This window comes from Otolemur garnettii, unplaced genomic scaffold (genome assembly GCF_000181295.1).
Source record: "Otolemur garnettii isolate 467f Iridium unplaced genomic scaffold, OtoGar3 scaffold00146, whole genome shotgun sequence".
Taxonomy (NCBI): Eukaryota; Metazoa; Chordata; class Mammalia; order Primates; family Galagidae; genus Otolemur; species Otolemur garnettii.
In genome coordinates this window covers 4,828,384-4,840,204 of record NW_003852541.1, presented here as the reverse complement: position 1 = coordinate 4,840,204, position 11,821 = coordinate 4,828,384, and the positions used below count along the sequence as shown (strand labels likewise).

Here is an 11,821-nt window from a genome sequence, read left to right as displayed (position 1 = left end):
CATGCCTTGTGGGAGACACTTCCACTGGAATCTTTTGTTTGGAGATTGATGATTAATAGATGGTAAAGAAAAGGCAAATTTTTCTCTGTCTGATGGGTGAAGAGGGATTGTGAAAAAACAATCCTTGAGATCAATTATAATGACATGCCATGAATCAGGGATGGCAGAAGGGAATGGGAGGCCAGGCTGTGTGGCTCCCATGGGCACCATGCAGGCGTTTACCGCCCTAAGATGCTGTAAGAGGCGCCACTTTCCTGACTTCTTTTTTATGACAAATATGGGGTGTTCCAGGGAGAGGTGGAAGGTTCTAAATGTCCTAGTAAGAGTTGTTCTTGGACGAGTAAATGGGCTGCTTGGACCTTTTCTAGGGTAAGGGGCCACTGAGGAACCCAGACAGGTGTATTTTGTTTCCAAGTTATTTTTTGTGAGGGTATATGTTTTTCTTCAGTGGCCCCGAGCAAAAAGGTTGCTCATTGGTGAGGACTAGGTTAAGCTTACTAAGGACATCTCTCCCCCAGAGGTTGATAGGTAGATGCTCCATGACATAGGGCTGAAACTGTCCTGTGGCCCCCTCTTCGTCCTCCCATTGGAGGAATGAGGACGAACGCCAGGGTTGGGAGATCCCTCCTACCCCTTGGATTGTTGTAGATGGTTTATCTAGAGGCCATGTGCGAGGCCACGAGCCTGCGGATATTACTGATACATCAGCTCCTGTATCGAGGATACCCTGCTTTTGTTTCCCTTGTATGGTGAGGTTTCGTAGGGGCCTGTCAGTGAGGCTAGCTACCATAAAGGCAGCTGTGCCCGTTGATCCGAGGCCCCCGGTTCGGGATGGTTGCAAAACCGGATTGTTGGTCTTAAAGAGGGGAAGTAACACTAGTTGAGCAATGCGGGTCCCTTCCGGGACCACTGTAATACCTTGAGGGCTATGAGCAAGCACTTTAAGTTCTCCTGTATAATCCTTGTCTATAACCCCTGGAACAACAAATAATCCTTTAAGGGCTGTGCTGCTTCTTCCCAGGAGCATGCCTACACAGGAAAGAGGGAGTGGACCATAGACGCCTGTAGTAATGGCCTGTACTCCCATCTGTGGGGTGAGTATTACTCGCTGGTTGGTGGAAATGTCCAGGCCGGCACTGTGGGGTGTGGCTCGGATGAGCCGCTCAATTGACAGCTTAGTGGGGCGCCCACCGAGCCCAGCGGGAGGCGGCCAAGCAGGAGCCGGAGGAGGGGCCCGGCTCACAGCGCCCGCTGCGCTCCCTCCTGCTGCCGCCAGGGACCCACGCCGCAGCTCTAGCTATAGCGCCTCCCGCTTCTGCCTGTGCCCCCAGCCCGCCCTCAGGTGCCCGCAGCCCAGTGGTGCGGCTGAGGCGACTGTGCTGCCACCGGCCGGGGGTGTTCGGGGTAAGCGTGCACGCCCACTGTGGCCGCGGACGCTGCTGTGGAGGCGTCAGAGCACAGCCGGCCGAGGGTCCCGGGGACCCCAGGAGGGCTGCTCCGTGGAGCTTCATTCACACAAAAGGGCCAACAACCCTCCTCTGTTTCCCCTTCTATTTCTGCCCCGCTGCTTGTGTCGAGGGATCTAAAGGATGAGAGGTCAGGGTATAGGGGCCCGGACGTCTGTTCCCCTTTCTCCTCCAGTGGCTCAGGAGGATCCTGAGTCCCCTGACACTCGGCCTGTGCTCATTCGAAATCCTCCCGCACTTTCTCAAGTTCTTTTTGAGCGACCTGAGCCGGACGGGGAGGGCGTCTCGAACTGCTCTCCATAACGAGAATGCCCAGGTGGGGAAGCCTTGGGGGCCCTTCCGCCTCAACTCATCTGTCAAATCTTGTTTTACTCGTTCCCAATCGTGGGGATTTAGAGCTCCCTCAAAGGCAAACCCTGGACTGCTCTCCTGCACTAGTCTTATGAATTCCTGTAAGGTCGAATCATGGACCTTCATTCCATGCTGCTTCAGCAGCGCCTTAAGGCTGTTAACTTACTTTGTTGACCACCCATCTTAGGGCGTTTGGGGTCTCTTGGACGTTTGGGTGGGTAGTGCACTTACCCCGATTGTGGACTTATGCGCGCCGCCTCCACGATCCGAAGACTGTCTCGCTCCTGGTTCCTGGAGCTACACCGATCTCAGTGGGACCTCCACTTGACACTGCCCGACCAGTGGGCGGTGTCAGGGAGTTCGTGATCGGTGTATGAGAGGGAGAAGAAAAGGGTGGACACAATCACACAACCACTCATACAGTATAGGAAGAAGGCTGAGCCGAAGCTGTTTATTAGGGATCGCTACAATCTTATATAGGGTTAGTTGAGGGGGCGTGGTTACTTCATGAAGCTGAATCTATAAGGCTAGGAATGTAGTCTTTGGCCGATGATAGGTTTAAAATGTGAGGGGAGGGCGGAGGGGTTATGCTGTTCTGACGGGAGGGGCCCTGCGCTATGCTCTGCGTTTCTGTCTAAGTCTTGTACAATGTAGCTAGTTCTATCCAGTTTTCTTACCAGTACTGGTCTTTTCATCTGGCCTTTTCACGTGGGGGTTGAATTAGCCTAGCACTTCCTCTTAGGATGTAGTTTAATATTTCTGTTAACCCTTACATGTTTTGTTTTGCTTTTTTTTTTTTTTTTAATTGTTGTAGGGTTTTGTTACTCCAGGAATCAGCCTGAGGTACATATAAACTGAAAGTCTTCTGATTTCTTTTCTAGGCCTGTTCTTTTCTCTGGCCAGGTGCAGTGAATTTGAACTCCTTACCTCCATGCAGTTGCTTTTGAATGTCTTTTTTTATCCTTAAATGTAAGGCTCTGTGAAGCAGAAAAATGGAAATGAAGAGAGAAAAAAAGTGGGCACTGTACCTTAAATCCTGTGGAACCTACATCAGCTCAGTGGGCATTATAACAGCAGCAGTCTGCCTTTCTGTCTGAACCTTTATGAGCCAATGCAGTAATCCAAAGTCAGAACCTAGATCCCCATTATTTGAGGAAAAGGAACCTTATTGGCTCTTTGGCTCACAAGGAATGGTAGGGTGGCTGCCTCCTTTGGGGTTATAGGCCTTCCTATAGAAGCTGCAAGCTTTCAGATAGATGACAGAATTTCAAAACAGTTGTATCAGATTGTGCCAGCTCAGTTATTATTGTCTAGGTGGATGGACAAAACTCTGCTGCTTTCTACTCTGCTTTCAGGAAAGAAGGCATCCATTTTTGTTTTATCTCACATGTATTTTAAAGTTTCAGCATTCTGTCTTCAAGTAAAGTTGAGGGTGAGGTCCTGCATGAAAAATTCACAGTTGGGTCAGTGCCTGTAGCTCAGTGGCCAGGGCACCAGCCACATACACTTTAGCTGGTGGGTTTGAATCCAGCCTGGGCCTGCCAAACAACAACAACAACTACAACCAAAAAATTGCTTGGGATCGTGGTGGGTGCTTGTAATCCCAGCTACTTGGGAGACTGAGGCAAGATATTTGCTTAAGTCCAAGAGTTAGAGGTTGCTGTGAGCTGTGACGCCACAACACTCTACCTGGAGCAACAGCTGGAGACTGTCTCAAAGAAAAAAAAAAAACTTCACAGTTATGAAGTTATTTCTTATTATTTGGATAAGAAACTGTGATAGGTTGGTTGCCACTCATCCAGCATTATCTTCAGCTACTCAGAAGGCTTTAATCTTTGCTCTTTAAATGTAAGTTTTGTCATTTAATAAGTATGTCTTAAAGTAAGTATATTTTACTCATGTCTTTTGTGTACTTTTTTTTTTTTAAATTCATTTTCAAAAACCAGAGTTTAGGGCAGCACCCATAGCTCAGTGGTTAGGACACTGGCTACATACACTGAGGCTAGTGGATCTGAACCTGGCCCAGACCAGCTAAAACAACAAGACAACTGCAACAACAACAACAAAAAATAGGTGGGCATTGTGGCGGGCACCTGTAGTCTCAGCTACTTGGGAGGCTGAGGCAAGAGAATTGCTTAGGCCCAAGAGTTTGAGATTGCTGTGAGCTGTGATACCATGGCACTTTACCCAGGGCAACAGCTTAAGGCTCTGTCTCAAAAAAATCTCCCCCAAAATGGAGTTTTAAAATTATAGCTTTCTTAGTAGGTATAGTCTTTAATAAGAAAAAGATTAACCCATTCAGAACAGAAAGTAGAAGGAAACAGTTTTTAGCTTTATTGTGGAAAAGTTTAAACATATATAAAAGTAGTATAATGAATTCCCATGTATTCATCATCTAGTTTCAATAGTTATCAATTCATGGTCATTTTTGTTTCATGTATACCAGTGGTTTTCCACTAGGGATGATTTTGTCATTTTTCAGTATCTTGAAATATTTTTGCTCCTCATACCCTTGGGAGGAGTTGAGAGGGAAGTTGCTACTGCCATCTAGTGGCTAGAGGACAGGTATACTGTTAAATAGTCTACAGTACACAGGGCAGCCCTATACAAGAAAGAATTATCTAGCCCAAGATGTCAGCTGAGGTTGAGAAATACAGCACTGGCTTTATGCACTGACATTTTTATAACATTGAGTCCGTCTGTCCAAGAATGAGAGGTCATTGGTATTTGTTGAAGTATACTTTAATGTCACTCAGGACTGTTATTTCATACTTGTTTAAAATTTATTTCCCTATTTTTTGTTAGTATAAATGAAGCCTATTGATTATAATATTTTGACATATTATATTCTGCTACTTCACTGAATGAGTTTTTATCATTGATTCTCTGGGATTTTTTTCAGATATTATCAGCATATATCAGATATTATCAGCAGATAGAATTTCTACTTTCTGTTTACTCATCCTTATGTTTCTAAATGATTTCTCTTTTCTGATTGCCCTGCTTAATACATATAGTACAGTGTTAAATAGTAGGGAAAGTAGTGGATATTCTTGCCTTGGTCTTGATCATAGTGGAAATACCTATAATGCTTCTTCATTAAATAAGGTAGTAGCTTAGGTATAGCTTAAGGTATACTAAGACTAAGGTATATGTATTTTATCGTGTTGAGGAAGTATCCCTTAATTTCTGTTTTTTAGTGTTTTTTATTATTGGTGTAGAATATTAAAGGTTCTCTCAGTATCTTCAGATATTTATTATTCCCTTACATATATACATTATAATATACCGTAATAAGTATTATACTAAGGGGATAATAAGCACAAAAGAAGTGGTACACAGAGGTGTTAACACTTGAACTGAATCTGAAGGCTGCAAAGGAGGTTAGCATAGAGCAAAAAAAAGGGAATATACTTAAATTAGAAATAACAGAAATGAGGTAACTTATGAGTCTAGCATAGGCTTTAGAAACCAAACTACATTTCCTAATTCATACTATGTCCCTCCTACCCTAATTCTTTCTGTCCATTCTCCTGATCACTTTTACACTCTCGCCCTCCTTAAATGAACATGCTTTATTCTTTTGTTCACTCTAGAGTTCAGCTGTCATAGATGATTATTTTATATCCAGTGCTTTATTTTTTAGTACCTTTTAGCTACATGGCAAGCCCTTATCAAGATACCATTAATCTTTATTCCTTTTACACCATTAGTCTCAGCCAATCACATGAATCATTGGCAATTGCTTTTTTTTTCTTTTTCCAGGATTTAAGAGTAGTCCCAAACCCACAAAATCAACTCAAACTCAAGAGCCATTTCAAGGGATGAGGAAAAATCTCAAAAGGGATGAACCCAGGGACTTCATGTTAGAAAAACCCTGCATATATGAAGACAAATTAAATAAACAAGACAAAAATGAAAGTTTACAAATAATTTCAATCACCCATACAAAAATCTTCACTGTAGATGGAAACCATAAAAATAATGAATTTGGCCAAAACTGCAACCTGAAATCAGTCTTCATTAAGCAACAGAGATTTTCTAGGGAAAAAACATTGTCAAAATATGAAATACAAAGAAAAAGCTTCAAGCAGAATTCAAATATACATAACCAACCAAAGATCAAGACAGCAGAGAAACGCTATAAATGTAATACATGTGAAAAAGCCTTCATTCACAATTCATCCCTTCGTAAACATCTGAAAAACCACACTGGAGAGAAATTATTTAAATGTAAAGAATGTTTAAAAGCCTTCACCCAAAGTTCTGCTCTTATTCAACATCAAAGAACTCATACGGGAGAGAAACCCTACCTATGTAAGGAATGTGGGAAAGCCTTCAGCCATAGTGCATCCCTTGGTAAGCACCTAAAAACCCATACTGTGGAGAGATCCTATAGTTGTAAAGAATGTGGTAAATCTTTCAACCGAAGGTCAGGCCTGTTTTTGCATCAGAAAATCCATGCCCAAGACTATCCACATAAATATAATCCGGGTAGGAAGGCATCCAGTTGTAATACCTCTCTTTCTGGATGTCAAAGAATTCGTTCCAGAAAGAAGTCCTACTTATGTAACGAATGTGGCAATACCTTTAAGTCTAGCTCATCCCTTCGTTATCATCAGCGAATTCACACTGGAGAGAAACCTTTCAAATGCAGTGAGTGTGGAAGAGCCTTCAGTCAGAGTGCATCTCTGATTCAACATGAAAGAATTCACACTGGAGAAAAACCCTATAGATGTAATGAATGTGGAAAAGGCTTCACTTCTATTTCACGACTTAATAGACACCGAATAATTCATACTGGGGAGAAATTGTATAATTGTAATGAATGTGGGAAAGCCTTAAGTTCTCACTCAACACTTATTATTCATGAGAGAATTCATACTGGAGAGAAACCATGTAAGTGTAAAGTGTGTGGGAAAGCCTTCAGACAGAGTTCAGCTCTCATTCAACATCAGAGAATGCATACTGGAGAAAGACCCTATAAATGTAATGAGTGTGGGAAAACATTCAGGTGTAACTCATCCCTTAGTAATCATCAGAGAATTCATACTGGAGAGAAACCATATCGATGTCTGGAATGTGGAATATCTTTTGGACAAAGTGCAGCTCTTATACAGCATCAGAGGATTCATACAGGTGAAAAACCTTTTAAATGTAACACATGTGGGAAAACTTTTAGACAGAGCTCATCACTTATTGCACATCAAAGAATTCATACTGGAGAGAAACCCTATGAATGTAATGCATGTGGGAAACTCTTTAGCCAGAGGTCATCCCTTACTAATCATTATAAAATTCATATTGAAGAGGACTCCTTGAAAGCAGATTTGCATGTGTGAAAGCCTTAAACCAAAGCTTATCAGAGGATACATAGTTGAGATTGAAACACATATAATGAATATGAGGAAACTATTTTAGTTTAAAGTCCTTATCAGATACTAAGTTTTAAGGTTAAACCTTGACTATGTAATAAATATGGGGGGAAAGTTTCATACTTGTCACTCACTTTTTAAAATATCTTGAGAGAAACAATTCACAAGTACAGACATTGGTATTGGCCATTTGTAAGATAAAATGCTTTTGTCTCTGTTTATACAGTAATGTATGCTATATGTGACATGTAAACATGAGAATATTTGGGGTGTAGAGGTGCTGGATTTCTTATTAGAAAAACAGCAACTGTATAAGCTGCTAGCATATTTATTATAACTAATATTTTAATAGCTAACAAAAGAATTGATCTTGAGAATATATGCATTTTTAGAGCAAAGGACCAAATAAAGGAAAAAACTGAAAACCCCCTCTCAGTGTCTGGAATTTATCTCTATCTCTTTCTGACATGTTTTTGGACTTTGTTCATGGCTTTCATTAAAAAGAGAAAGAATTTGTTCATGTGTCTATAGACCATGCACCTATCTTCTTCAGAGAAGCTTCTGTTCATGTCTCTTGTCCACAATGAAATGGGATCACTAGGGTTTTTTTTCGAAATAAGTTTGAGTTCTCTGTGAATTCTGATTATTAGACCTTTGTCGGAAATATAACCTGCAAAAATCCTCTCCCATTCTGAGGGCTATTTGCTTTACTTAGTGTGTTCTTGGCAGTACAAAAGTTTTTTAATTTGATCAGATCCCAGTAATGTATTTTTGACATTGCATCAATTGCCTGGGGTGTCCTCATAAAATATTCTCCCAGGCCATTTTTTTCAAGCATTTAGCCAGAGGTCATCCCTTATTAATCATTATAAAATTAGGGTTAGGGGTTAGGGTGCATACTGGAGAAAGACCCTATAAATGTAATGAGTGTGGGAAAACATTCCTTAGTAATTCATCCCTTAGTAATCATCAGAGAATTCATACTGGAGAGAAACCATATCAATGTCTGGAATGTGGGATATCTTTTGGCCAAAGTTCAGCTCTTATTCAACATTGAAGGATTCATACTGGAGAGAAACCCTTGAAGTGTAACACATGTGGGGAAACTTTTAGACAAAGTTCGTCGTGTATTGTACATCAGAGAATTCATACTGGAGAGAAACCCTATGAATGTAATTAATACATGTGGGAAACTTTTCAACCACAGGTCATCCCTTACTAATCATTATAAAATTCATATTGAAGAGGACTCCTACAAAATAGATTTGCATGTTTGAAAGCCTTAAACCAAAGCTTATCAGAGAATATATACTCAAGACTGATGTAATAATAATGGGTATGAAAAACTCTGTAATAATTTAGTCCTCATTAGATGTTAAATTCCATGGATGATCTTTGATTATGTAATAGGAAGAAAGACACTTTTAAAAATAACCAGAGATGAAGAATTTACAACTGAAGACATGACTTTGGTCATTTATAAAATGTGTTTGTTTTCCCTCTTAATACCCCTACTGTATGCTAGATATACGTGATCATAAGAAACATGTAAGTAGGTAGGGAAGTGTGCTCTGGATTTTCTCTTTAGAGAAAACACCAAAGTGTTTATATGTATACTGGTAATATTTTTTAAATAACATTTTAATAGCATATGAAAGAATTAATCAAAGAAAGTATGCATTTTTAGAGAAAAGGACCAAAATAGGAAAAAATGAAGTATAAACTACCTCTCAGCCTCTTGGTTTGTCCTTTTCCTGGCCTAATGTCAAACTTTATGCATGAATTTCATTAAAAAACAGAAAAATTAAAATCTGGCCTTTTTTGTTCTGGTAATTGCTGTGAATTGGGAATTTTCTTCTCAATTTCTAAGTCTACTCAGAAACTTTTTTGTTGCTTAGAAGTCATATTGTATACCTGCTATGTAGCCTTAGAACTGTCAGCTTAGATGTATTAAAGAGAATAATAGGCAGTTATTTCAAGTCTAAAGCTACAGCAAAAGGACCTATGAGAAGTTTAAAAATTCTAACACCTACGGCAAAATCTTGAAAAGGACAATGCTGTAATCTGAATGTTGTATTCTCCCAAATTTACATATTAAAATCCTAACCTGCAAGGTAATGGTAGTAAGAAGTGGTGCCTTTGAGGAGATGATTAGGTCATCAGAGTGGAGCCTCATGGATAGGATTAGAGGGAAAAGAGGCCCAAGAGAGCTTGTTCTACCCTTCTACCATATGAGGACCCACCAAGAATATACCTTCTCTGAACCAAAAGAGAGCCTTCACCAGACACCAAATCTGCTAACACCTTAATCTTGGACTTAAAGCCTCCAGAGCTAAATAAATAAATAAATTTCAGGAGTTTAAAAGTTATCCAGTGTGAGGTATTTTGTTACAGCAGCCTGAACATACTAAGATCGACATCAGTTATTTGATAGACTCAGTAAATGGAGGGGAGAGGTTGTGTATTTTCATGAGAGGGGTATAGCAGTCCTGGGGGTATTACAATACTAGGTCAATATGTGTAGACAAGCTCGTATTCTATCTCCTTCCTCCAGAAAGCCATTTGATATATTGTCCTTGAACAGAGACTATATCAGGTATTAAACTGATAAGAACAAATATTGTGCTTGATCTTAGCCAAAAGACTGAGAAGCAATCAGTGATTAAAAAAAACAAAACAAAACTAGAGGAGGTACTTTACTGCCCACTACAAGTTGTAGGAAGAAAGGCCTTTCTTTAGGATGCCATGAATTAGGGGTGTGGTGTGGTGTTGAGGGACTAATAAATGAGTAAGCAAATTATATCACAGTATATAAATGTTTTAATAGACAAATAAGTTATGACAGTATGTTGCAGTATCAGAGTATTGAAAAATATGCACAAGATGAAGATAGAGACATCAAGGGAGCCTGAAGACATGAAAGTTTTCCAGAGGCAGTGATTGATGCCTAAAACAAGTTTGGAGAAATATTACTTTTCTGAGGGTGAAGTAAACATTCCATATAAGAGGAAACTGTGCCAGAGTAGAGGTGAGTAATACTGACATGTTTGGGAAACTTAAGTGTAGAAATAGCAAGAGAATGATAGATGCTAAAGCTTGAGTAGAAAGCAGAGGCCAAATAAGCATTATTTGCCATGCTAAAGAGTTTGGATTTTATCTTATAATCGATAGGGTTAAAAATGTTAACAAAAGGAAATTGTAGTGACAATGTGTAGAGGATAAATTTAGGGAGGTTGAAGAAAGCTGGACAGACTGATGCTTAGAAATCTGGGCTATTATAATAAAAGGGTCCAAACTCAAGTAGGAACAGTATGGATGGAGAATATGGGACAGATAATCATGTATTAGAATAAAACATAGTTTGCAAGCAAATAAGTGATGATAATGAGAGGGGGAAAAGCTAAGCTAACTCACAGGTAGTGTTGCCAGATAAAGATGTCCTGTATTTAATGATTTTGTCCTATATCTAGTATTGACTTTGTTAGGACACACTAAATATATTCAGAGATTTTTTCTAGTGAAAAATCAACACATAGAGCTGTTTTTCTGCTTTGGTAATTGGCATTTAAATCACTAACACAAATTAGAAATCATACTTAAGTGTTTTACATACCAGCTAGAAATCTTACTTCTGCAAATAAAGATCGGAAAAATCCCTCCTGGTCTCTCCTAAGGGACAATAAAAAGGGTTAACTGGGAATAAAGTAGTTGTTTTCCATATTAAAGGAAAAGACTTCTTTTGGCCAAAGTCCCTAGTCATAAATAATCCCCAGTAATTAGATTTTTTGATCAGTACAGGTGCTCTAGAAATCATTCAGCAACAGCCTCACTCTAGTGGCTGTGTTTCTGAAAGTTAGCAAGTTAACTACAGCCTCCAGCTTCTGAAAGTCAGCCAATTAGTGACTGCCTCATGTTTCTAGACGTCAGTCAGCCTCAGTCCAGTGGCCATGCTTGTGAAAATACCCCAGTCAATAAGAGTTACTACAGCAACCAAGCTACCACACTTGAAAGTCTGACCATCCATAAGCACTCCTCTGCTTCTGTAAATCCGCCAATCCCTGGGCATCAAGCTTCCAGAAACCTTGGAAGAAATAAGCTCTGGCTTTCATCAGGGAAACTTTTCCTTGCAAATAGAGCTCTCATTGCAAGCACCCATGAAGTTTACCTTTTCTATGTCACATACCAAGTTCAGTTTGTTAGTTTGTAACTTTGCAACCATTTCAACAATTCAACCCCAGTTTGTTGTTAGTTATGCTTCAATCTTGTGAGTGGATACCAGTATTTTTGATTCTTGTGGTGATATCTATTTTTTGAATTTTGTAGTTTGTGTTAAGAATACATAGTATGAGATCTGCCTATTTATTTTTGGTGTATATTTGAATCCTGAATGCAAGTGAAAATTTCATGATTAATTTTCAAGACATTGGGTATCTTAAATTAGAGGAAAGTCCTTTTGAAGCTTTTTCTGCAGTATACAGTTGTTTATTCAATATAAAAAAATGACAAAAAGTAAGCTGGAAACCAACATATACTAACAGCTAAGCCTAAAATATATGTGATTTCCTCCACTACTAAAGAAAGGGATAAAGGATAAGATTTCTGATTAAAAGAAATAAAGATGAAAATAAA

The 11,821-nt window shown here is 39.6% G+C and overlaps 1 protein-coding gene and 1 non-coding gene across 2 annotated transcripts in view; one reads left to right on the top strand and one right to left on the bottom strand.

Moving 5' to 3' along the window:
* The window catches only part of LOC100958953 (zinc finger protein 354B), a 39,481-nt gene extending 32,181 nt beyond the window's left edge, over positions 1-7,300 (top strand). The window contains exon 5 of the mRNA XM_012810973.2: positions 5,583-7,300. Within this exon, the coding sequence (XP_012666427.1) occupies positions 5,583-7,159 (1,577 nt within the window). The 3' untranslated portion in view covers positions 7,160-7,300. The remainder of the gene's footprint in view (positions 1-5,582) is intronic.
* Positions 7,301-9,665: 2,365 nt separating this feature from the next.
* On the bottom strand, positions 9,666-9,848 carry LOC111728242. Its single transcript, XR_002775611.1, has one exon. It is a non-coding gene; the product is annotated as a U2 spliceosomal RNA (small nuclear RNA).
* Between the last annotated feature and the right edge of the window lie 1,973 nt (positions 9,849-11,821).